A 27,832-nucleotide genomic window follows, 5' to 3' on the forward strand; every position below is an offset into this window, starting at 1 on the left:
CAAATGTAAAGATTTGTTTTATTTCTACTGGGGTAAGGAGGAGGATAAATAAAACTGTTTTCCAATTTGCTCTCCACTGTATACACACATACCCACACGCATACATACACATACACACACTAAAAATACCCCAACAAAAAACAAAACAAAAAACCAAGAATCAAAACCCAAAACACCCTCAAACTGCACCAACACTTCGTATTTTGACCAAAAGAATAGATCCTGGGAGGAAGTGCAAAATGCAAAATCAAATGATCGAAAAATGCTGAACAAACAGCATTATTAATATACAAAATATTTATATTACTGAACTAGTAACAGCTGATGTTCTCCGTGTCTGTAAAACTTTGGAACCACATAGCTGATTTGTTAAATCTAGTCCATGCCAGCTTCCAAAAACCAGAAAAAATTTTAGTTAGCTTCATTCTTTGATGCCTCATCAAAATTTTCTACGAGATCTGAAAAAAAAAGTAAATAAGTTAAAGATACACAAAAAGACAAAGAGGTAAAAATGCAATTACTAACTTCTAGCCTAACAAAAACAAAATTGTTGCTACTAGAATTAGCCTGAAAACATATAAGTGGCAGAAATGAATTGGTGGCATTTCACTAATAATGCTTCATTTATCTGCTTAAAACAGAAACCCTAAGGAAATGTTAGTCTTCTTTTGCCTATGCAAACTAAGGTGACTAGCATTTTCATATGTCAATCATAATTCCTACAGAAATGTAATAACTATGCAAATTTATAATCACAATGATTCCAATTTAATAAAGGCAGATTCCAATTTAATAAATGCAGCAGAGCTTTGTGTGACAATTTCTAAGTTCTGAACGGGAGGGCTTTTATCCTGTTTCATTAGATTGTATGCACATCGTTGTGAATCCATTTAAATTCACAAGCTCACCATTAACAAAAAACTGAAAAATGATCATGCAATGAATTAAATGAGATAAACAGGATGCTAAAAATCTTAAAACTGAAGAAATGTCACCTACCTGGAACATCATCCTCCTCCTCATCAATGTCTTCTGGTTTTGGTGTTTTGCTATCCAACACTACAAAAAGTTTATTTTAAAATGAGCCATCGAGAACAAAGACCCTTACCAAACACCTGTAATGTTTATCCTTTCTTCCCGTCTACATAGTTCTAGACACAAATCTTACATAGTTGTTCAGAAAAAGATAAATATTGCCTAATCTAAATGCCATATTTTTTTACTTGATACTAAAATTATTAAAAGTTTAACTTCATTAGATATACACTAAATATGGTTGGCAATTTCAATGGGTAGTGAAGGTAAAACTTACATGCAAAGTGGAATAATTTAGGTGAGTTTAAATAAAGACATTATAGTTAATTAATTCTCCAAATAAAAAATCAACATTCAAGATTTTTTCCATCTCTTTTGGTGTAAAACTATCTAGCTTTGTAGTATTAGCACTGAACTAATAGGCTCTGATTTTTTAGGGATGACAAGACACATTTGAAATCAGAACTATCTTGGACACTCAGAACTTATGGTTGCTGCATCTATAGCACAATCAACAATATTAAATGAAAATATAGTTCTGTGATAACATTATCGTCTTGTTGTCATTAGTCAGAAGTGAATACCAAATCAACTGTTTATAAAATGTGGCCTGCAGATCCTGGCACTTTCCTTTTAAGTAATTACCTCCCAACACTCTATATTACTACCAAAATGTATCTGAATATTCTACATGCTACACTGCATAATTATTAAAGGAACAAACTCAAAAATTTATGAAGCATACAATATTACAAAAAGTAAAATTTATGTACAGGCAAATCCTTCTAGCATAAAATGGACACACCTTTTAAATCATTAGGTTCTTTAAGTAAGGTGAGGAGGGAAAGAGGTACTAAATTGAAATACCTACCTTGCCGAGGGAACTGTTCAGCTAACTTCCTAAGACTTGTTAAGCTGTCAGCACCAAGCTGACTTAATATTCCAGGAAGCATTTCTGTGATTGGTTTGGCTTCAGCATGGCCAGTAATCGCAAAGGTGTTAGCAGAAAGGGAAGCTTGGACTTTGGGATTGTTGAAATGAATAACTGTCCCATCATCTTTAATCATGTTCACCTGTGTGATCACAGAAAAAAATGTATTTCACATATTTGGTACAACTTTAAAAATGTTTTAAAGAACACTTTATCCAATTACTGATTTTTACTTGGTAGCTAGTTATGCAATCCCAATGTAGTAATTATGTAAGCCGTGGATTTGGGTGGAAAAAACCCTAGTGACAAAGTAAAATAATGTACATGGCATAAATTACTAGGATGGTCAAGAAATAGTCATTTTATTATAGAATCTAAAATTATTATTATTATTATTATTACTGGCCATGCCACATGGCTTGTGGGATCTTAGGTCCCTGACCAGGGATCAAACCTAGGCACATGGCAGTGAAAGCACTGAGTCCTAACCACTGGACCAGGGAATTCCCTAGAATCTAGATTTTAAATTCAAAGATTTCTACTGCGAGGAAGAAGTTCATGCCCACATTTTTAAAAAATGGAGTTATCAGCCACGAATTGGCTTCATAATGAAATTACCCATTATCTTAATTTATACTAGCAAACTAAATCAATAGATACTATTGTATCTGTACAATAGTCAGCATCTTACTTATGGGACAGGTTGTAAGGGGGTAATAGTGTATGGTAAAAATAACCACTGAAAACCCATAAAGAACACTCAGAAATTTAATCAATCAGGTGTTTCACTCCTTTGAATACTTAGTAAATTTACAAAAGTCTCAACTTGTTCTCTTCATGTCTTTCTTTGTAGAGGATTTTGTCAGTTTCTCTGATTTTTAAGTGTAGCTTCTCAACAACCTTCAAAAACCCTTGTAAATGACAAGGAAGTTCTCCCACCCAGTTGCCTGGCCATCTGAACATTTATCAATTACTAGGAGACCTTTAAAACCATCCTCACATTCTCTCTATAGCTTTCACCAATATGAACTGACTGCTTCAGATTTAATTTCATTCATTGCCTAGGACTCACTGAAAAGGAAGGCTGAATGTGCATGCACTATGTAAAATGTTATTTTTCTCTCTCACTCTGTGTTTTAGTAGAGTTGTATTTGCATATAAGTTAAATGTGTAAATAATGTGATTCCACTATGTAGTTGATTTCACTGGGTAAGTTACCTTGGTGGTAACATGCTTATTATATAAAAAGGTTACGAAAGTTAACTCTTGGCTACTTTAGAAGCATTTCATGATCCATCCAAAAACTGCCCTTGTCACAATCAAGCAGAGATGCTGAGTGTTCTCCATGGTCAGTGCAAGTGGGCTTTTCTTCCTCAGAGGTGATCACCACCACTGATAGACAGCACCAGAAAGGAAGGGGAAGAAAGGGGCTTCTAAATTTCAGGCAAGACCTGGAACACAGAGAAAATAAAGGCAAATCCCCTAGAAAATTGTAACTAAACCCCACAAATATTACACAGAGTAAGCATTCAATCTAGCTGTCCTGAACAAAAATCATCACAAGTTAAAAATAATTTATATTAACTTTAGAAAAAGATAAACTATGTACTTCTGAAGATAATTACTGTTTAAGTAGAAAAGTTAAATGGAAAAATGGCTGAAAATATAGGAGAGGAATGGCTTGAGAAGGCAGTGGCATAGTAGATATGAAATGGGATGCTGCTCTGGATCTATCCTAGAATCACATAATTTTAGTATGGGAAAAGAATAAAGATATGGTAGGACTATATTTTCCAAATCAAGACCAAATCACTTAATTTAATAAAGGATTTCTACAATACTTCCAGGTGTGAAAAGAGCCCTTAAACATTGTAATATGAGATATTTTTTATTTACAAACATTGAAGTCACAAGAGATTTGAAATCAATATTGTTCCAAAAAAGTCAGGCCATATATTTGGTGAATTTAGAGGTCTTCTAGTTCAAATCTCTTGTTAAAGAAATAAATACTAAAGACAAGCGCTCTTGGTTAAGCAACATACCCAAGGACAAACAGCTGGTTATGTGCAAACCCAGAACTTGAACCTGGATTTCCCAACTTTGTTTAGTTTCCTTCCTATGATGTCATTCTCATTCTTAAAACACTTATTTGTCTATAAAAATTCAATTCTGTGGCACCATAAAAGCTTGTCAGAGAAATATTTATCTCAGAATGTAAGCTAAATAACAGCTGATATATGGATAATATATACCTTACCGGCAGCAAAATAAGAGGCTAACATGGGGCAAAAAACAATAAATAAATTCATGAATTTTCCTTCTGTTCAATCTTCTTTTCCAAAGGCTAAATGTTAAGTCATATTTTACAGCCTGATGTAGGTCTTTGTAGTTTAAAATATGTTGTTTGAGTTTAGTGTGAAAAGCAATATGAATGCCATCCCAGACTGTGAAATACAAATAAATTTATTAATCGTTGTTTTAAATGGGGTTGTATAAAAGATGTAGCTTCATGAACAGCAAGGTCCAGAATTGGGTGGAGAGTTTAGTTTTAGAATAGAGAGAATGAAATACTAGAAGTTAAAAAGGCCAGAATATTTTATTTCTATCTAACATTCCTTCCCCTCTACTGAGCAAATGACATGGTTATATAAGGCTCCTAGATACAGGCTATTAGAACTATCAAAGGATTAATTGTTGGGCTGAGCAAGATCAGTTAGACACTTCCCAACTCTTTTAGAGGCAAAAGGAGGGATAAGGAATTTGTTAAATTCACAAAGCAAATTGTATGCATTTCATATTAAGACTTCACTTCCCCCCAGTGATTTTCCTGCTGTTTGGTCTACGTAAATCATACAATCTATATACAGTATAATAACAAGGAGTAGACAAATAAACAGACTATTAAACTAGCTACTACAACAGCACTCAGGTCCCTTTTTCAATCGATCAAGCATCTCATTTATGTCGGTGTTTTTTCCACTTAACAGGTAGCTGAGGTAAAGAATGCTACTTGAGTTATGGAGGAAGAGGCATTTAAAAAAAATTTTAAATTTTTTATTTTTGGCTGCGTTGGGTCTTCATTGCCACGTGAGCTTTCTCTAGTTGCGGCGAGCGGGGGCTACCCTTCGTTGCAGAGCACGGGCTCTAGGCACGTGGGTTTCAGTAGTTGTGGCTCAAGGGCTCTAGACTCAGGCTCAGTAGTTGTGGCGCATGGGCTTAGTTGCTCCGCGGCATGTGGGATCTTCCTGGCCCAGGGCGCGAACCCGTATCCCCTGCATTGGCAGTCAGATTCTTAACCACTGTGCCACCAGGGAAGTCCCGAAGAGGCATTTTTTTGACCCCAGTCCAAAACTCCAGATGCCCTTTCTCTTATTTTTTGCTCTAATTAATACTGACATGTCTCGTAGTTACCAGAAAATACTTTGTCCTCTCATGCATAGTGCAATTACATATGCTGTTTTCACTGTTTAGAAGAACCCTTTTCTGCTTCTCCGCATTGTTAAGTTCCCATTTATCCAAGACTTGGGTCAGATGCTTCTTTCTCTGTGAAAACTTAAGGTGGTTTATTCACCTTCTGCACTTCATGGAAACTGATATTATATAGAATTATCTTGTAGTATAATTGTGTTTGTAATCTTTGACCTTACTAGAAGGTGAACTCCTTGAGATCAGAGGCCATTGCCTTACGAGATACAGTATCCCCCCAATTGTCAGCACCTAATAGTCACTCAAATTTGCTGAATGGACACCTCCTATAAAACTTATGTTAAAACCATGGATGCTGTCAGATCTCACTTCCCCAAATGCTAGATGAGGGGTCATATTAAGGTTTAGAAATAGCACCAGTAGTGCCCCCAATGAAGACACCCAGAACCTCCTGGGCTGTATTTTTGGCCTGACTTTTCCTATTGTTCTGCCCTTTCAGAATCAGCCCAACTGCTCTATAGAATTGAGGGCTATTTTAAGTCATTCTGGGCAACTGCTGGGTGGCCCAATTACGCTACTTATCAAAACCTTAACAACCCCTGCCCTTGCTGGCCTTTGAGTAGGGCACATATATTAACTATAGCAGCCTTCTAGCTGGTAAATCTGATGCTCGCTTTATTACTACACAGCAATAAGTTTTCATGGCTATAAGGAGGCTTACAAAGTTATGATTGACTCCACAGCTCTTGCCGGTAACTAACTGCCCTCTCAGTTCAGAGAGGGGGTTTAAATTCTTATGCTATGTAATTTTTGTTTGTTTGTTTCAAAGTCCCCACTAGGCCAGTTAGCTGCAGTTCATAAGTGTCTTAAAATCAAGTTTTATTGCTACTCCTTCCTGTATGTAGTGGCACTTAAATGTTTATTAGGAAATTAATCTTTTATTGCCTTCCTGCTATATTTTAATGGGGTGAAATAACAGACATTTTAAGAATAAGACACGTAAGTGTCTGGATTGTGTAAGGCTAAGGGATGTCAGATTTTGAGGATTATGGCCTTTGCACACACTCCCATAAGTCAGTATCTTTCACATTCAATCCTTTTAAGCTCAGCACCTGCTTGTATCTAAAGGCTAGTATGAAGCATAACCTATTATTACTAATATAAGTGAAAGCTAACAGACATTATTAGACTATATGATATGCTGGGATCATTTTCTCTTATGCTCTGGTGGCAGGAGTCTGATGAGATGGATTCTCTGTAGCTATGCTGTAGATAGCATAAAATGGCATGTCCTTTCTGAAAATCAATTTGGCAATATGGATGAAGAGTTCTAAAACTGTTCATGATCTTTCAGTCAGCAACTGTATTTCCAAGAAACTGTCTTAAGGAACTTGGAGATGAAGATAAATATTTATGTATATAAAAGTCCAACATGTGAGTCTTTACTATCAAAGCATTATAATGCATAATAAATAAAGAAATGTTAAATTATGGTATGTTCATATATTGGAATACATGTAGACATTTAGACTGACAATTAAGAAGAATTTTTTAATGACATGAAACAATTTTTATAATATAATACTATTTGGAAAAGGAAGGATTCCAAATTGTACATCTAACTGCAGTCTCAGATATATTAAATATATATGCATATAAAGATAGGAAAGAAATATAAGACTAATAGTAGTTATTTCTTTGTAGTGGAGTTATGACTGAATGCTAATATCTTTTTCATGTTTTCTGCATACCCTTAACTTTCTATGATGACAATGTATTTTTATGGGGGAGGGGTGGAAGCTATTTTAAAAACAAAAGATGTTCATCAATAAACAAATGGATAAAATGTGGTATTACCCATAGAATGGAACATTAGTCAGCTATAAAGGGAGTGAAGTTCTGGTACATGCTAAACATGGATGAACCTTGAAAATATGCTAAGTGAAGTAAGCCAGACATGAAAGGACAACTATTACATGATTCCACTTACATGAAATATCTACAACAGGCAAATCCAGAGACAGAAAGTAAGAGAGATTATCAAAAGCTGGGGGAAAGGGGAATGGGGAGTTATTGCTTAATGGGTACAGAGTTTCTATTTGGGATGATGAAAAATTTGGAAATAGATGATGGTGGTGGTTGCATAACATTGTGAGTGTAATTAATGCCACTGAATTGTACACTTAAAATTGGTTAAAATGGGAATCTAATTCTGGAGTTCTCTGGTGGATCAATGAGTCTGAACTTTTAAAAGCAACCTATATGGTTCTGAAAAAAAGTGGTCCCAAGACCAATTTTGAGAACTATTAATGGAGCAAATAAAGAATGCTAGTGACAAAATTTTGAGGAAATAATAGTTTTAGTGGAATGGAAAACAAAAGGAGACAGCAAAGGAAATAAGGATACAATGAAGTAGGAGAAAGGACAAGAAGCAAAGCATAGAATTTTAAGGAAAGTCTTGGCAAATGCTGCAGAGTATCAGTGAAATGATGATGGAGAGGAAGCAGAATAACAGGTGAAATCATCTCTAGAAGAAAGAAGGGGAGGGACTTCCCTGGTGGTCCAGTGGTAAAGAATCTGCCTTCCAACACAGGGGACATGGGTTCGATCCCTGGTTGGGGAACTAAGATTCCACATGCCGCGGGCAACTAAGCCCGCATGCCACAACTACGGAGCCTGTGTGCCACAAACTACAGAGCCCACACGCTCTGGAGCCCATGCGCCACAACTATAGAGTCCACACACCACAACTAGAGAGAGAAAACCCACACACTACAACTAGATAGAAGCCCGTGAGCCGCAATGAAGAGCCCATGTGTCGCAACGAAAGATCCTGCGTGCCACAATGAAGATCCCACATGCCGCAATAAAGATCCGATGCAGCCAAAAATAAAAGACAAATAAATAAGTATTAAAAAAAAAAGAATTCTCTAGGAAAAAAAAAGAACGAAGGGGAAATTGGGAACTGAGAGAGGCCAAGATGGCAGAGTAGAAAGACCCCTAAGCTCATTTCCTCTCACAAGCAACATCATAACTAACTACAGAACAACCATTGATAAAAAAGACTGGAACCCACCAGAAAAGATCTTCTGTAACTAAAGACATAAAGAAGGAACCACAACGAGACATGTAGGAGGGGCACACTTGAGATATAATCAAATCCCATACCCACTGGGTGGGCGACTGGAGAGTAATTATATTATAAAGGTTCTCCTACAGAAGTGAGGGTTCTGAGCCCCACATTGGGCCCCCTGAAGAGCCCCTAGACCATTTGCTTTGAAGGCCAGCCGGGCTTTATTACACGAGCTCCACAGGATTGGGGGGAACAGAGACTTCACTCTTAAAAGGTGCACACAAAATCTCATGTGCATCACGACTAAGGGCAAAAGCAGTAATCTGATAGGCACCTGGGTCAGACCAACCTGCTGGTCTGAGATAGTCTCCTGGGTAGGCGGGGTAGGGGTTGGGGAGTAGCTATGCCTCACCATGGGGACACAGACACTGGTAGTGGGCATATCAGGGAGCATTCATCTGCATGAGCTCTCCTGGAGGCTGACATCTTGGCACCAAGACCTGGCCCCACCCAACAGCCTGTAGGCTCCAGGACTGGGAGGCCTCAGGCCAAACAACTAACTAGGCATGAACACAGCCCCATCCACCAGCAGACATGCTGCCTAAAGACTTCCTAAGCCCAAAGCCACCTCTAGACATGTCCCTGCCCACCAGAGGGCCAAGACCCCACTCCACGCACAAGTGGGCAGGCACTGGCCCCTCCCACCAGGAAGCCTGCAAAAGTCTCTAGACCAGCCTCGCCCACCTGGGGGCAGACACCAGAAGCAAGAACACTACAATTCTGCAGCCTGCAGACCAAGTCTGCAAACACAGGCCAGATACTACCCTGGGACCAGCTGGCCTCTGGCCCTTGGGTGATGAGAGGAGAGTGCACTGCTGGGACGCACATGACGTCTCCTACAGAGGGCCACTTCTCCAAGGTCGAGAAACATAATTAACCTACTACATACATAAAACACAAATAGGAATTTAGATAAAATGAGACATCAGAGGAATATGTTTCAGACAATGAAGAACTGATGTAAAATTCCAGAAGAACTAAGCAACGTAAAATCCCAGAAGAACTAAGTGACGTGAAGATAAGCTATCTACCCAAAAAAAGAGTTCAGGGTAATGGTTGTAAAAATGATCAAAGAACTCAGGAGAGAAGGGATGCACAGAACGAGAAATGAGAAGTTTAGAATTAGAAAATATAAAGAACCACCAAACAGAATCAAAGAAGACAATAACTGAAATGAAAAATACACTAGAAGAAATCAATAGCAGACTAAATGAGGCAGAAGAATGGATCAGTGAGTTGGAAGACAGACTAGTGGAAATCACTGCCACTGAACAGAAAAAAGAATGAGAAGAAATGGAGACAGTTTAAGAGATCTCTGGGACAACATCAAGTACACTAATAGTAAGATTATAGGGGTCCCAGAAGGAGAAGAGAGAAAGAAAGGTCCTGACAAAATATTTGAAGAGATAATAGCTGAAAACTTCCCTAACCTGGGAAAGGAAAGTCACCCGAGTCCAGGAAGCAGACAGTCCCATACAGGATTAACCAGAGAGGAACAGACTAAGACATATTGTAATCAAAATGACAAAAATTAGGGCTTCCCTGGTGGCGCACTGGTTGAGAGTCCGCCTGCCGATGCAGGGCACACGGGTTCGTGCCCTGGTCTGGGAAGATCCCACATGCCGCGGAGCGGCTAGGCCCATGAGCCGTGGCCGCTGAGCCTGCGCGTCCAGAGCCTTGCTCCGCAACAGGAGGCCCACGTACCACAAAAAAAAAAAAAAAAAAGACAAAAATTAAAGATGAAGAGAGTATTAAAAGCAACAAGAGGGAGCTTCCCTGGTGGTGCAGTGGTTAAGAATCTGCCCGCCAATGCAGGGGACACGGGTTCGAGCCCTGTTCTGGGAAGATCCTACATGCCACAGAGCAACTAAGCCCATGTGCCACAACTACTGAGGCTGCACTCTAGAGCCCATGAGCCACAACTACTGAAGCCTGCGCGCCTGGAGCCTGTGTTCCACAAGAGAAGCCACCACACTAAGAAGCCCGCACCACAACGAAGAGTAGCCCCCGCTCACTGTGACTAGAGAAAGCCCACGGGCAGCAACAAAGACCCAACACAGCCAAAAATAAATAAATAAATAAATAAATAAAGCAACAAGAGAATAGCATCAAATAACATACAAGGGAACTCCCATAAGGCTATCAGCTGAATTTTCGGGAGAAACTCTGCATGCCAGAAGGGAGAGATGATATACTCAAAACAATGAAAGAGAAAAACCTACAACCAAGAATACTCTACTCAGCAAGGCTCTCGAGGTTCAGATGTGATGGAGAAATCAAAAGCTTTACAGACAAGCAAAAGCTAAACGAATTCAGCACCACAAAACCAGCTTTAAAACAAATGTTGAAGGAACTTCTCTAGGCAGAGAAGAAAAGGTCACAACTAGAAACAAGAGAATTACAAAATGGAAAAGCTTGCTGGTAAAGGCAAACATACAATAAAGCACGATATCATCCACACACAAAGCTAGTAGGGAGTTTAAAAGACAAAAGTAGTAAAATCATCTGTATATACAATAAGCAGTTAAGGGATGCACAAAAAATTAGATATAAAATATAATACCAAAAACAACAATCATGAGGGTAGGAGAATACAAATGCAGGGCATCTAAAATGCATTTGAAATTAAGAGATGAGCAACTTAAAACAAGCATGAATATACAGACTGTTATACAAAAAGCTCATGGTAACCATAAAACAAAAATCTATAAAAGATATACACACAAAAAAGAAAAAGGAATCCAAACATAACACTAAAGATAGCCATCAAATCACAAGAGAAGAGAACAAAAGAAGGGGAAGAAAATACCTGCAAAAACAAATCCAAAACAATTAACAAAATGGCAATAGGAACATACATATTGATAATTACCTTAAATGTAAATGGACTGAATGCTCCAACCAAAAGACACAGACTGGCTGAATGAATACAAAAACAGGACCCATATATATGCTGCCTACAAGAGACTCCCTTCAGATCAAGAGACCCATACAGACTGAAAGTGAGGTACTCCACACCAATGAAAATCAAAAGAAAGCTTAAGTAGCAATACTTATGTCAGACAAAACAGACTCTAAAATAAAGACTGTTACAAGAGACAAGAAGGACACTACATAACAATCAAAGGATCAATCCAAGAAGATGTAACAATTGTAAATATATATGTACCCAACATAAGAGCACCTCAATACACAAGGCAAATGTTAACAGACATAAAAGAGAAACCAACAGTAACACAATAATAGTAGGGGACTTTAACGCCCCACTTACATCAATGGACAGAGCATCCAGACAGAAAGTCAATAAGGAAACACAGGCCTTAAGTGACACATTAGACCAGATGGACTTAATATGTATAGAGCATTCCATCTGAAAGCAGCAGAATACACATTCTTTTCAAGTGTACATGGAACATTCTCCAGGACAGATCACATGCTGGGCTACAAAGCAAGCCTCGGTAAATTTAAGAAAACTGAAATCATATCAAGCATCTTTCCCAAACACAACAGTATGAGGTTAGAAATCAACTACAAGGAAAAAAACTGCAAAAAACACAAACACATGGCGGCTAAACAATATGCTACTAAACAATCAATGGATCCCTGAAGAAAGCAAAGAGGAAATCAAAAAATACCTTGATACATGTGAAAACGAAAACATGACAATCCAAAACCTATGGGATGCAGCAAAAGCAGTTCTAAGAGGGAAGTTCATAGAGATACAAGCTTACCTCAGGAAACAAGAAAAATCTCAAATAAATGACCTAACATTACACCTAAAGCAACTAGAGAAAGAAGAACAAACAAAACCCAAAGGCAGCAGAAGGAAAGAAATCATCAAGATCTAAGCAGAAATAAATGAAATAGAGACTAAGAAAACAATAAAAAAGATCAATAAAACTAAAAGCTGGTTCTTTGAAAAGGTAAACAAAATTGATAAACCTTTAGCCAGACTCAGCAAGAAAAAAAAGAAGAGGGCTCACATCAATAAAATCAGAAATGAAAAAGGAGAAGTTACGACCAATACCACAGAAACACAAAGGGCCATAAGAGGCAACAAGCAACTATATGCCAATAAATTGGACAACCTAGAAGAAATGGACAAATTCTTGGAAAGGTATAATCTCCCAAGACTGAACCAGGAAAAAATAGACAATATGAAGAGTCCAATTACCAGTACTGAAACTGAATCAGTAATTTAAAAACTCCCAGTAAACAGAAGTCCAGGACCAGATGGCTTCACAGGTGAATTCTATCAAACATTTAGAGAAGAGTTAAAACATATCCTTCTGAAACTATTCCAAAAAACTGCATAGGAAGGAAAACTTCTGAACTCATTCTATGAGGCCACCATCACCCTGATACCAAAACCAGACAAAGACACCACAAAAAAAGGAAATTACAGGCCAATATCACTATGATGAACCTAGATGCAAAAATCGTCAACAAAATACTAGCACCTGAATCCAACAATACATTAAAAGGATCATACACCATGATCAAGTAGGATTTATCCCAGGGATGAAAGGATTTTTCAGAATCCACAAATCAATCAGTGTGATACACCACATTAACAAACTGAAGAGTAAAAAAGCATATGATCATCTCAACAGATGCCAAAAAAGCTTCTGATAAAATTCAACATCCATTTATGATGAAAACTCTCCAGAATGTGGGCATAGAGGGGACTTACCACAACATAATAAAGGCCACATATGACAAACCCACAGCTAACACCATATTCAATGGGGAAAAGCTGAAAGCATTTCCTCTAAGATCAGGAACAAGACAGGGATGCCCACTATCACCATTTCTATTCAGCATAGTTTTGGAAGTCCTAGCCACAGCAATCAGAGAAGAAAAAGAAATAAAAAGAATCCAAATTGGAAAAGAAGTAATAAAACTGTCACTGTTTTCAGATGACATGATACTATACATAGAAAATCCTAAACATGCAACCAAAAAATTACTAGAGCTCATCAATAAATTTGGTAAAGTTGCAGAATACAAAATTAATGCACAGAAATCTGCTGCATTTCTATACACTAACAACAAAATAGCAGAAAGAGAAATTAAGGAAACAATCCCACTTACCTTTGTATCAAAAAGAATAAAATACCTAGGAATAGAGACCTCCCTAGGGAGGCAAAAGACCTGTACTCTGAAAATTATTAAGACGCTGATGAAAGAAACTGAAGATGACAAAAAACAGATAGAAAGACATACCATGTTCTTGGATGGGAAGAATCATAATTGTTAAAATGACCATACCACCCAAGGCAATCTACAGATTCAATGCAATCTCTATCAAATTACCAATAGCAGTTTTCATGGAATTGGAACAAAAAATTTTAAAATTTGTATGGAAACACAAAAGATCCTGAAAAGCCAAAACGATCTTGAAAAAGAAGAATGGAGCTGGAGGAATCATGCTCCTTGATTTCAGACTATATTACAAAGCTAGAGCAATAAAACAGTATGATACTGGCATGAAAACAGACACATAGATCAATAGAACAGAACAGAAAGCCCAGAAATAAAGATACGCATTTATGGTCAATTAATCTATGACAAAGGAGGCAAGATACAATGGAGAAAATACAGTCTCTTCAATAACTTGAGCATGGAAAACTGGACAGTTACATGTAAAAGAATGAAATAAAAACATTCTCTAACAGCATATATAAAAATAAACTCAAAATGGATTAAAGACCTAACCATGACCAAATACTATAAAACTCTTAGAGGAAAACATGGGCAGAACACTCCTTGTATTTTTTTTTTTTTTTGGCCATGCCACGCGGCTTGCGGGATCTTAGTTCCCCGACCAGGGACTGAAACTGTGCCCCTGCAGTGGAAGCACAGAGTCCTAACCACTGGACCGCCAGGGAAGTCCCATATATACTTCAATTTTAAAAAATCGTTAAAAAAAAAAAAGATCTGGGACTTCCCTGGTGGTGCAGTGTTTAAGAATCCACCTGCCAATGCAGGGGACATGGGTCCGATTCCTGGTCTGGGAAGATCCCACAAACTGCAGAGCAACTAAGCCTGTGTGCCACAACTACTAAGACTGTGCTCTAGATCCTGCGAGCCATAACTACCGAAGCCCATGCACCTGGAGCCTGCGCTGTACAACAAGAGAAGCCACCGTAGTGAGAAGCCCGCGCACTGCAATGAAGAGACCCTGCTCGCTGCAACTAGAGAAAGCCCACGTGCAGCAACGAAGAACCAACGCAGCCAAAAAAAAAAAAAGCTCTGCACATAGGGAAAAAAAAAGGCAAATTTTATGTTATGTTTATTTTACCACACACACAAAAAACAGGGAAAAAAAAACAAAAAAAGCAGGATATTTAAAGAATGTAAGACTGCTGTGTGATAATAAGTTGAATGGTACACAGTGTTTCTCTTTTACTCTCCTGTACTAAGAGCTGTACACCCATTGACACCTGAGGCTCTAGCTGGAGGAAGAAGGAACCGCAGTAAGGGTCAACTTTAGGTTCTCCTTCTGTATAACTGGTTCAAGAAAAATAAGAGCCAAGAAGAGGAAAATATAAACAGTAAAACTTATGTGTACAATTACAAAATTTAAATTCCCAGCCCTAAGCTTTCTCCTGAGCGTCAGCTCTCTATGGCTAACTTCTTGCAAAACAATTCCACCTAGAATAATCAGTATTGCTTAAACTTAACAGGCCCCAAACAAACTCATCATGGGAGTCAGCATGCTATAGATTATAAATGATGAATAAACACAGTTCCTACTGTCAAGATTCTTACAATCTACTGCAAACAGACTACTTGGTTAATAAGTAATCACACCCTACAATATGAGGCTGTAATAATAAACACATTACAGCAGAGCAATTTAAGCTAAGGGCAGTGGAAGTACAGATAAAGTGTTGATGAATTATGCCCGGAAAGATAGGGAAGGTTTCATGGAGACAGAATCATACCTTAGTTAAGACAGAAGCTGTCCTCTGAATAGTAAAACTCTGTGAAACAACTAGACCATCTGAACCAGGGAAGCAGAGTTTTGGTGACATTTCTTATTAAATACATCTGATGAAATCAATTATCTCTGGGAAATGAAACAGATTCTACCTTTTTTTTTTTTTTTTTTTTTTGCGGTACGCAGGCCTCTCACTGTTGTGGCCTCTCCCGTTGCGGAGCACAGGCTCCGGACGCACAGGCTCAGCGGCCATGGCTCATGGGCCCAGCCGCTCCGCGGCATGTGGGATCTTCCCGGACCGGGGCACGAACCCGTGTCCCCTGCATCGGCAGGCAGACTCTCAACCACTGCGCCACCAGGGAAGCCCCAGATCCTACTTTTGATAGATAGATGTTATCATCAGGAGAAGAAAGGTGACAACACGGTCACTACAGTCAACTAGATTACCAAGTAAGAAGCACATCCAAATATCTTCAAATGTCAGAGAACATAAAACATTTTCAGAAATTTAGTTCTGGATTATACTCTCAGAGTTCACATAGGAATTTCTTCCTAAAACCCGGTACTTACTTGACTTTTTTGTATGAAACAGTCTCTGACATTCCCCTGCCCCCCCCCCTTTTTTTTTTTTTGCGGTACGCGGGCCTCTCACTGCTGTGGCCTCTCCCGCTGCGGAGCACAGGCTCAGCGGCCACGGCTCACGGGCCCAGCCGCTCTGCGGCATGTGGGATCCTCCCGGACCCAGGGCACGAACCCGCGTCCCCTGCATCGGCAGGCGGACCCCCAACCACTGCGCCACCAGGGAAGCCCTCCCCTGCCCCTTTTTGACAGCTTTGGATTTCTGTCTTTGGTAACAGGTAAAAAATCTACATATGATTGAATTTATTACCCCAAATTAACAAACTAGGGAACACATAAAAGTTCAGAGAAGCCTCTCTTAATTCAAACAGTCCTTTAGTTTTTAAGTATTTGAAGAAGACATAAATTAAGCTTTAGAAGGGGAAAAAAATTACTGATACTGACAGCCTAGAAACTAAGATTAAAATTTTACTTGGCAGGGCTTCCCTGGTGGCGCAGTGGTTGAGAGTCTGCCTGCTGATGCGGGGGACGCGGGTTCGTGCCCCGCTCCGGGAAGATCCCACATGCCGCAGAGCGGCTGGGCCCGTGAGCCATGGCCGCCAAGCCTGCGCGTCCGGAGCCTGTGCTCCGCAATGGGAGAGGCCACAACAGTGAGAGGCCCGCGTACCGCAAAAAAATAAAATGAAATAAAATAAAATAAAATAAAATTTTACTTAGCAAAAGTGCATTCAATAAGTTTTTGAAACCCAACTCTGATCTCTCTGTTCCAACCCACCAAACCAAGTACTTTCTATTGGTTTGATGTTTTGAAGGTCAAAGTACAGAAAACATAGTAATATTATTTTTGCTTTACAACAATGGTAATGGTATCTTCTCTTTTCAAATGTTTTTATCTGCTTTCCTTAAACTGCCAAAACCCAAAAAGATTGTATCTTCCAGAGTTCAGCACTTTGAAAAAAGCTGAAAACATCCCAAGTTAAAATTAACGAAATTGTAAAATAATCATTTCTTCTAAGATGTATATATTTTTTCATATCTTAATGTTTCTGAAAACCGCACACGTTTTCATGTATACATTTAATGTAGTAGTTTCTTTTTTCCTCCTAGAAGCTGTTTTAAACCAAGCGTGTGTCATAATTTTCTTAAAAAAAAAAATGAAAAAAATTCTGCTTTAATTATAGTAACACAAAACATAATGTTTGAGGCAAGCCAGATTATACAGTACACTAAATATGCCTAAACAAAATTATTTTAGATCTGCAAAGTGTTATATAAAGTACCAAATATCTTGGTTCTCAAAAAATCAATTTTAGAAAGAGGGAAAGGAAGAAAGCAAACCTTCCCATTTTAGTTTCAAACATTCAGAATGTTACAGCTGTTACCTTACAGTGTTAATTTTCTTTATGCATATTTTCTCTGTACAACTAGTCTGTGAGGGTTGGAAGACATCACACACACACACACACACACACACACACACACGGGGGTGGGAGTGCAACAAGAGCATGTACATGCCTATTATGTACCATTAATTTTCTGTGTGACGTTTTGGAGATATGTGTCTCCAAACAAAATTGCACTGGCAATACCAACAAAAAAGAATTAATAATATAGTTTAATACATGCTATAATAAAATTAAATACAGGGCATTATGGAGGCACATAGGAAAGGCGTCTAACCCTTCTTTGCATAAATGTGTATGTGTGCTACCAGGAAGGCTTCTGGGAGGAAATAACACCTACACTAATACCTGAAAAAGGAGAAAAAGCAAAGTCCTTGGAAATACTGATGGGGATTTCTTTTATCTATAATGTTAAGTAATGAACTGAACATGGCAGGTGCTCGATAATACAGGATATAAGGCAGGTACTGTCCCTTTCTTTGGGGGGAGTTTGGAAGAACAGAGAGGAAGGAGGGGCAGGAGGAGAGGAAAAGGCCAATAGTGAGTATAAGAAAGTATAACTAAAAAGACCAAAGCAGGATAAATCAATGAATAAAATGAACTCTGGTTTTGACATACTTAGTTCAAATCTGGAATTCAGCACTTACTAGCTATGTGATCCTGGGCAGATACCTGACTCTCTAAGTCTCAGCTTTCTTATCTGTAACCAGTAACAACCAACCATGAGACACTGTGAAGCTGAAATGGATAATATATATATTTGTTTATCTGTCTAGCTGTCTAATTAGTTTCCACACTAGATTTTAAGCTCTAAACGACAGAGACTATGAATAATATCTTATGAATCACTGCCTAGCAAAATGCTTGGCATACAGCAGATGTTCACTACCATTAAAAATTTATCATTTCAACGACAAATAAACCATGACCTCAGCACACCATTATAACTAGTTTGACTATATTCTGAAGAGATCAAAGACTGATAACTGACTGGCTTTTTATTTCACTATAAAACACTAAAAGTTTTATTAATTATAAGAACCATAAAGTCTTCCAAATTTGAACAAACCAAACATTTAGACAAGCATGCCCCTGGAAATATTATGCAGTTAAAATCTATACTTCAAGGAGGTGTAAATACAATCTTTTCCTCTCTCTAAAGAAGTGTTTTCAACCAAGGGTGATTTGCCCCCCAGAGAACATGCAATAACGTCTGGAGACATTTTTGGTTGTTGTAACTGGGGATCTAGTGGGTAGAGTCCAGGCATGCTGCCAAACATCCTACAATGTACAGGACAGTTCCCACAGTAAAAAATTATCTGGTTCAAAATGTCAACAGTGTTGAGGTGGGGAGGGGTGGGCATGGAGTCAGAGAGTAGAAAGGTAGGCAAAGATATAAGATTGCCTGAACACTTATAAGTAAGTTAGGCTTAACATTATCAGAGTTCATGTCCATTATTACAACTTATTCTTTTTTTTAATCAAGCTGTGATTTTTTTTTAAACATCTTTATTGGAGTATAATTGCTTTACAATGTTGTGTTAGTTTCTGCTGTATAACAAAGCAAATCAGCTATACTATACATATATCCCCATATCCCCTCCCTCTTGAGTCTCCCTCCCTCCCACCCCTCTAGGTGGTCACAAAGCACCGAGCTGATCTCCCTGGGCTATGCAGCTGTCAAGCTGTGATTTTTAAAGACAGGCTTAAATTTGCTTTTTCTCAAATATACCCCAGATAGAGAATGATCTCTCTGAAAATTATTTTAGGTCAATGAAAATATATAAAAGCTTTCAATAGCTCAGAAAAAAAAAAGCTTTTTTTTTTTTTTTTCTGTTTTAGTTTTTTTGGTGGTACGCGGGCCTCTCACTGTTGTGGCCTCTCCCGTTGCGGAGCACAGGCTCCGGACGCGCAGGCTCACCGGCCACGGCTCATGGGCCCAGCCGCTCTGCAGCATGTGGGATCTTCCTGGACCGGGGCACGAACCCGTGTCCCCTGCATCGGCAGGCAGACTCTCAACCACTGCGCCACCAGGGAAGCCCAAAAAAGCATTTTAAATGCTTAATTTCAAGACTTGCAAATGAAGTTCTAATATTTATCAGAGTAAGAATGCACAGCCACATCAAGCTGAATGGAAAAAAGATACATGTGGCTCACATTTCCTACTGTTTTATCAGTATATTGACTTTGAAAGTACAAAGCAGATTTAAACGATGTGTTCATTCATTCACATATGCATGGTTGAAGGAATATGTAGCACTTTGCCATTTCACTGCCTTTTTTTGGGTACTCTGCTATTTCTTTAATAGTAATCCCCATCACCACATTGTTTCTGATCTACGTTTCACAGCACATGTCCATTAATAATCTACTAAAAATTGTGAGGTGGTGCCACACGAGGTAATGACATAATGAAATCTAACTGATGGCAGTGAAAATTTTAACATTGGTTACTATCAGAAATGGAATCATTAGGTAGAAGTAGGTCTAGATGGTAACAAATCACAAACAGTTGATGTTATTATAATTTTTCTTGAGTACCTTTTGAAATAACATCAATCTTTGGTTTCAGATTTGAGAAAAGTAGTATTATCAAAATATAATAAAATAATTTAAAAATTTAATGAATAATTTTTGAAAGAGGTCTAATAAGAAATCCAATTCATGTAAAGCTATTGCTAGAGCTTGCCTGAGGTAATGCTTTGAGAGACTGTGTATGGGAAAAAAGTCCATCCTACTGGAAGAAATCTTTGGGTTTCTTTATTTCTGTATCATTAGAAAAAAATCTTATTCTATTAAAATTCAAGAGCAGTTCCATAATTTTGACATATATGCAAATACTTTGAGTCTGAAAAGTATAATGAATCCCTTAACTGTCTACTAAAATCATTTTTTTTGACAATCATCCAATTTATACAATAAGCAAATTCAATAGCTATAGTCCTTCAGAAAGACAATACCGGATTCATCTAAGCTGATATTTTACATTTGAAAGTGTGGCTAATTATCTGTGAATGTGCTACTTGTCCACATAACAATTTACTAAGTGACCATACCTCTTCAATACCAGCTATATTATTCACAGCCAGTTTTTTTAGAGAACTCTGAAGTTTTTTGTCATCAGCTGTAGCTGTTCTATGTACCACCTTCTTCTTTCTGCGCGCTGTACCCTGAAAGATAACCAAACAGAAGTGTTAGCGTGCCGTGCATTTGACAACTGCAATCACTTGTCTTCCTTTACATAATATTCTAACTAATATTCTAACATAATATTCATAATATTCACTCAAGAAACTGCCAACTTCAACTCAATAGTGAGGTGGTGCCACACACAGTAATGACATAATGCAGTCTAACGAATGATTAGATGATTAATAAGACTGTCAGCCTAACCCAGATTTTTAAAGGTCAGTTTCTAGCCAATTGTTCTTACTCTTTCCAATATCCAGCCTTTATCATTTTAACATTGTTTCAAGAAAATGTTTCTAATAAAAAAATTGTTTCTAATAAAAAATAATTTATAATTTCAAGATAATTTAGTGTGCTTTATATCAACTTTCAAACATTATAAGGAATGCTTTTTTTAACAGTGCCTACCACCCCCTGACAATAAAGTCTAAAGATATTCCGAAACTCTGGAGATTATGACATAATTAAGAGTCAAAGGGCTTCCCTGGTGGCACAGTGGTTGAGAGTCCGCCTGCCGATGCAGGGGACACGGGTTCGTGCCCCGGTCCGGGAAGATCCCACATGCCGCAGAGCAGCTAGGCCCGTGAGCCATGGCCGCTGAGCCTGCGTGTCCGGAGCCTGTGCTCCGCAATGGGAGAGGCCACAACAGTGAGAGGCCCGCGTACCGCAAAAAAAAAAAAAAAAAGTCAAATGCCTATTATGTGAGTGTTCTAGAGTCCTAGAACTCAGGAATGAAAAAGATCAAGTTCTTACTTCAAGGAGCACACATTACAGTGTGAAGGAAAAGTCAATAAACATATAAACAAATTACATCATTTCAAACAGGACAAGGGTATTAAGAAAAAAAATAACATAGTGACAAGAATATCAGATGGGGGTAAAGCACTACTTTATTACAATGTTCAGGGAAGGCCCCTCTGAAGAGGTGACGTATGAGCTGAGATCCATGGGAAGACCTAGGGGAAGAGTGATCCAAGCAGAATGAAACAAGAGTGAACCTTTTATTTCTAGAGAAAGCAGGCCAGTATGGCTAAAGCAGAGTAAACAATGGGAAAGGAGGAGGAAAATGAAATCAGAAAGATCGGTAAGGGCCAGATCATGTGGCCTAGAATCCCATGGGCAGGAGTTGGACTTTATTCCAATTGCAATAGGAAGCCATTGGAAGGTTTTAAGCATGAAAATGACTGGATCTGATTTATAATTTTAAAAGATGACTGAGGTTGCTGTGGAAAATGAACTATAATGAAATCAATCAGGAAGTTACTGTAGCTGTCCTGATGAGAAATGAGGGTTGTGGCAGTGGAGGTGGTGAGAGCTCAGACTGTCAGAAGAACCAACAGGACTTGCTGATGGACTGGATATGGGATATGAGGGAAAAAAGGAATCTAGAATGATGTTTAGAATTTTGACCTGAGCAAATAGGTTGAAAATTATACTATTTACTGAGATAGGAAAAGTTCATTTCTAAATGGATACTTTGAAACTCTAAATACATTTTTTCCATTGAAAAACTATTTAAAACAATGAATTAAATTCCTGAGCCAATTTAAAAAAATGTAACCTAAAGCAGGGCTGAAACACTGCCAAGAGCAGTCTATATCTTGAGGCCTAAATCTTTCTGAGACCTGGCAGGAGTAAAGAAAAAGGAAAGGAGGTTTCAATCTCTGGGTAGCTCCTGCAGTATTACTCAGGCAATCAGGCTTATAGAGAGTAGGCAGAAGCCTCAGTCTCAGCAACTCTGGTGGGAGTAGAAGAGAGTCCTGTGGGTAGCAGGAGAGGTTGTAATGAAATCCAGTTAAAGGATGAACTAAGAGTGACTCTTTACATAGATGGCCATTTATTTATGATGTGTTCCTGACTCAGGGATAGCTCAATTGCTTGCTGGATACAACTCAAATGATCCTCACACACCTCAAAGTCAACATGCCTAAAAGCTTATCAGTCCACCAAACTACTCTTCTTATATTTCCTAAGTTTTGTAGCTCTAAAACCAGAAATTTGGACGTCATCCCAGAATCCTCTCACCCGTTCATCCCCCATATTCTATTGGTCATTAAATTGTGTCATATCCAGTCCCTGAATTTGTGCCCCACATACTACAGCAGTAGCTTCTCGATTGTTCTCCTCTATGCCAAACTTGTTTTATTTCATTTTCCACAATGCTGGTAGCTACCTTTTAAAATGACTGTTATTTCCTTCTTAAAATTCTACAGTAGTTTACTGTTGCTCTTGCCTATAGGATAAAATCTGAATCTCCCTAGTATGGCATACAAAACTATGATCTAACCCTAAATTACCTGGTTGTTTCATTTGCTACCATACTTTATCCATTATTTACTCTAAACTCTAGCTATAACAAACTAAAGCAAGCTGTTCCATTAAGCACCATGCTATCTCAGCATCCTATGGGCCTTTGCATGTGTGAGAACGACAATCCCCCCTTCACCCTACCCACTTATCCTTGCACCTGTTCTTGTTTATTCTTCAAATCTCAGCTCAGTGATGATGTCCTTCTCTCTCCTAGGCAGGAGCACCTTGTACTTCATTTTAACATTTACTATTCTGTAATGGAATTGTATATCTCTCTTCCAAGCTGAACTGTGTCAAGAGCAGGAAACCTTGACTTATTTATGTACTGTGTGCTTGGCCCATAGTACATTCTCAATAAACCAGCTGAATGAATGTGCCAACTATCTGGTTTAAAATATGTAATAGTGATGTGCTGCATCAAGTTCTTACAGGTATATTCTATGGTTCTTGAATATTCCTAGTTTTTGCATTGGTACATTACATTACACTTGCTGCTACAATGTGACTAGTACTTTGGTTATAGGAATGTGTTAATATGACTCCAGAGTCATATAACTGTATCACTATGAAAGAAGGAGAAAGTACTAGTTGCTTCTCCCCTTCCCCCTCTCCTGTCCCCATCCCCAGAAACTGTGGTTATCATCAAAGTAAATGACACAGTGGGGCTGCTACATAGTATCCTACCTACCCCCTCCCTAGGTCTGAGGTAAATACTATTCATGCTTTTCCTTTTACAAAGATTGTATTGGGCAGAGATAAAGGTAGAATATTCTCCTTGAGCCTGAGGCTGGAGCTGAAGGGAATCAAAGATTTTCAGTGTTCAGAACTAGATCATCCTTAGGCTTCAAAGTACATGGGAAAAGAATGCTTATGTTCATATTCACTAACATAGACAAATAGGTAGGAATTTGGGAGGAAAACCTAGCAATGAACAATGTACCATCAACTTAAGCATGCCCCATTGTACACCTAACTGAAGCAGTAGGGGCATCCAGTCAAGATAACCTTAATATCTGGGATGCCCTGAGGGTGAGTCTAACATAATAGCTGTCATTTATTAAGTGTTTAGTCTGTGCCAGACACCGTTTTAGGTGTTTTAGAAATATTACTCTATCTTTAGAAGCATCTTATATAGGATTACTTTTGTTTTGCAGATGCGAAAATGGAAGCTTAATAAGGTTGGTTAACTTGTTCATCTCATATAACCACCAGATGTTAAGAAGACTCAAAGGTGGCTATTTCAATTGCACCATCAGAGAGAGAGATCTTCTAATTACCTATTTTAGATCTAGACAAATTATTTTCAAATTGGAATGTGGTTTAATCTTGATTGTTTAAAAGATTTTAGATTTTCAATGACCACAAATCCAAAATAATGACACTATCTGGTAATAATACATTCTCCTAACAGTTTTTCTTATGCCACACTCACCTTGCCCCCTATCCGGACCTGAGCCTGAAGTTTGGCTAACTTTTCTTGATTCATGCTGTTGGTAAATCTAGGGGGGGAAAAATAAATTTGTTAAAGTCACTGTTTTATTTACCAAAACAAAATAACTGTTTATACAACAGTACCTTCTGGTTCACTGAACCTGTAATATGCATCACCACCACAATCATATTGTCTATATTCTTAAAAATATTAATAACTTGTCCTAGCTTCATAAGCCAGACAGTAAAAAATCCAAAATTAAATAATACCAAGAGGGAGCTGAATTTACAAACAGAAAATAGAATGGGATTCAAAGTTACCTATTCGAAGATCCCTCCTTAAAAGCATGATTCAGTACTTTGGCATTCAATAAAACCTAACCAATTATGAAATCTCTGCAAGCCAGTTTTTCCCCCAAAGATTTTCACAGCAGAGAGCTGTTACCAAATTAGCACAACCTTTAAGTAAACATTTTTCTCTCAAATCACATTTTGTATTTCTTTAAACCATAAAAAGAAGACAAAAAAAATGAAAGAAAAAAAAGAGAAAAGAAAAATCTGGACAAAGAAAAAAATACAACAATAGGCTGTGTAGCTGTCAAGATGTGAGGTAGTCACGTCCTCTATTCAAGGTCAGGTGGTATGTTAATAATAGGAAAAGAGAACCAGATTTTCAGACATTCAATGCTTCTGCAGCACTTTCCACGGAGTTCATTCAATACCTTGCACTAATATAATATGTCATACTTGTCAAGATACTCTTGCATATAAGGTAAAATGCCTCCTTGCACAATTTGACAAAAACCTATCTCTGCTACATTGATGCTAAATTTTGTGGGGAGGAGGGGAGAGGAAACTCTTAAAAATAAACTTTTAAAGGTTAATCTTGATTTTGAAAACTCTAAGAGCATTATAAAGTCATGAATCCTACTCTTGTCAGTCCTTTCCTACTAAGGAAAAAAATTCTTCAGTTTATAATGGGCCATAACATTCCACACTATGTAAACAAATAAAAGCCAATGTTAAAAGTCTTGTTTTACTTGTTCTTGGATCAACAGATCATTACTATGAGAGAGGGAATAAAGGATAAGGTGTTAAAAACTTTTTGGCTGATTCTCTAAACTCTTTATAATCATCATTCAGATGAAAAAGCTACTGTTTTCTTCATTTCAGAGATGAAAGAGAATCAAAGATTATATAAGTACTAATCGTTCTATACTCTGACACTGTACTTAGGCACTAACCTGTATATCTCTCTGCTTTAAGGCCAAAGTCCAGTTCCTAAATAACATTTAGAATTTATGATTTCTCAGTCTTTACTCAGTACTGTATCACAATGCTCAAGCAGCTAAAACACTCTTTCATAGGAGCGAGTGTGATTAGAGTACAAAATCAGGAGACTTAGGTGTGTGGCAATCTCAACTCTGCCACAGACTTAAATCTGCTGATGTAAATCCCAATCTCTACATTCATTATCTACAGAAAAGGACCAATATTCACTACTCTCAAAGGAATGTGGCCACGAAGGTGTAGTGAACTAACAAAGAGCCTAAGGAATTTTTTACATAAAAAAGGGGATAAGTGAAAATATTAGAACCAGACACAGGGTAAACCTTTTGGGACTCTTCGGCATTTTGAAGTAACAATCCCCAAGAGAAGAGGTGGAAGCCAAAATAGAGTCCTGACTTGTTTGAAACAAAGCAAGGACAAAATTAACTCTTTATATCAATGTGTAGACAAGAAAGAACAGAGTCCATTCCAGATAATCAGTATAACAGAAAACTTGTTCCCAAGGAGTACCTCAGAGAAAAAGCATTTTAGGGAGGTTGGAAGCTCAAGGTTGGTAGGGGAGGAAGAAGAGTGGTCCTTTGTCTACTAGCAGGTTGGGGTGCATGGAATTCAAGTAGGAAATTAGATTGGACTCAGTCTATGAGAGAAGAGATTTCAAGCTCAGAATTTGGAATAGACCTCAAAGATCACCTGCTTTAACTCCCTATTCCTCAATCAACCTTCATTTTATTGTACGCATTATTTCTGTCTTGTACATGTGGCCATTTCAAATACTTGCAAGCAGCAGCAGGGTATAAATTATAAATAAACAAAAGTTCACCTCCCTCCCAATTTAATAGATTTGGAAATGAGGGCCCAGAAGGGAGAAGTCACTTCCTAGGCCCAAAAGGAAGAAGTAACTTCCTAAGCCCATATGATTAGTGAGTTCTTCTTTGGGGATCCTAGGATCTTTTAGCCTTTTCCTCAAGGAATCTCGAAAAGATGCAAATAATGAGGTTATAATCAACATTTATTGAGTGCCTAAGTTCCAAGCATTATGGTGGGCACTTTCACATACACCATGTTCACAAAGAGATAAAATAATTTCAATCTTTAATCCTGACTTTTTATTTTGTGGGTTACTCTATCTAATAAGAGAGGCACAGGCTTTGGAATCAGAAAGATCAAGTTTCCACCACTTAGGGCTTCAGAACGGTATTTTGCTTCTCTGAACTTCTATCCCTTCCGTATTAGAAACAGTGTAACACCACATACTTCACAGAGTTGTTTTAAGAGTTAAAGATTAAGGTATCAAGCACAGGGTATGGCTCACAGCAGACACTCAGAAACTGGTAACTATTGTTACCATTCCCTAAGGGACAGATCTGGTAGAGTGAAAGAACGTGGGAACGGAAGTTGAAACCTCCATTCACGAGCTGTGTAACACTGCCCGTCGGTCAATCATCAACTTCCTGACAGCCTACTATGCATCAGGCAGTGTGATGGGGCTATAAAAATGGGCAAAGCAATATCTCAGAGAGGGTGGCAGACTTTAAGCAAACACTGCCATTACGAGGTGAAGAGCGCTGCAACGGAATTCGGTCTCCAGCGCTCGAGGGCGGGGGCTGCTAGCCTCAGTTTCCCTATCTGTCTAGTGGGAAGATCAAACAAGATGACAGCAGATAGGCTGTATAAAGCTCACAGCATTATTGTTGTGAATAATGAAGAATAACAGGACAGAGGCGGGGGACCACCTGCCTCCTGGGACTGGATCTGGGCGGCAACAGCGCAGGCCCGCTCGCTCACAGAAAGCGGTGGTGCTGGGGACCTTCCCTCAGGTGCCGACCCCCAGCTGCGCCGCCGGTAACCCAGAGGCCAAGCCAGCCGCCTCCGCCCCCACTCGGCGCGCCACAGCGGAAGTGGCAGCCCCAGCAGTTGGCGGGTGTCGGCAGAAAAGGGCGGGGGGAGATCGTGCGCAGCGGCCTAAGGCCGTGGAGTGGCGGGACCGCCGGGGGTCTCACCTGAAGCAAGGAGGGTCCTCCAACACCAGCACGCGGCAAGAGCAAGATGGCTACCTCAGTCGAGACAGAGAAAGACGAAGGCGGCCGCGGCGGCGGGAGTCGGTCCCACGTGACACATCCGGCCCCTCCTCTCTCTCACCAGAGCAACCTATCCCGGGA

General features: G+C 38.7%; 1 protein-coding gene across 2 annotated transcripts; it reads right to left on the minus strand.

Annotated features, from left to right (window-relative positions):
* Nucleotides 1-27,782, minus strand: BTF3L4 (basic transcription factor 3 like 4). Of its 2 annotated transcripts, XM_022575679.3 has the most exons (6): nt 27,674-27,782; nt 24,385-24,451; nt 20,510-20,623; nt 1,907-2,108; nt 1,000-1,059; nt 1-458 (listed from the first exon to the last, which is right to left on the minus strand). In XM_022575679.3, exons 2-6 carry the CDS (start codon nt 24,436-24,438, stop codon nt 412-414), a joined length of 477 nt encoding a protein of 158 aa, XP_022431387.1. In that variant the 5' UTR covers nt 24,439-24,451; nt 27,674-27,782; the 3' UTR covers nt 1-411. The 2 variants fall into 2 exon arrangements, with proteins under 2 accessions (XP_022431387.1, XP_089778897.1); XM_089922771.1 differs by lacking the exon at nt 24,385-24,451 and having other exon boundaries at nt 27,674-27,771.
* Nucleotides 27,783-27,832: the final 50 nt, after the last annotated feature.

The sequence above is a fragment of the Delphinapterus leucas genome, chromosome 1, assembly GCF_059928025.1.
Source record: "Delphinapterus leucas isolate spDelLeu-1000000601 "Yukka" chromosome 1, BTC_Dleu_Yukka2, whole genome shotgun sequence".
In the NCBI taxonomy this organism is placed as follows: domain Eukaryota; kingdom Metazoa; phylum Chordata; class Mammalia; order Artiodactyla; family Monodontidae; genus Delphinapterus; species Delphinapterus leucas.

Bases quoted from the DNA above. Each gene is read 5' to 3' on its own strand.
- BTF3L4 (XM_022575679.3), bottom strand. From the start codon at position 24,438: ATGAATCAAGAAAAGTTAGCCAAACTTCAGGCTCAGGTCCGGATAGGG. The intron at 2,109-20,509 runs GTATGGTCACTT...GTGATCACACAG, and splicing joins ATATAGCTGGTATTGAAGAG to GTGAACATGATTAAAGATGA. The intron at 1,060-1,906 runs GTAGGTATTTCA...AACTTTTTGTAG, and splicing joins TGAACAGTTCCCTCGGCAAG to TGTTGGATAGCAAAACACCA.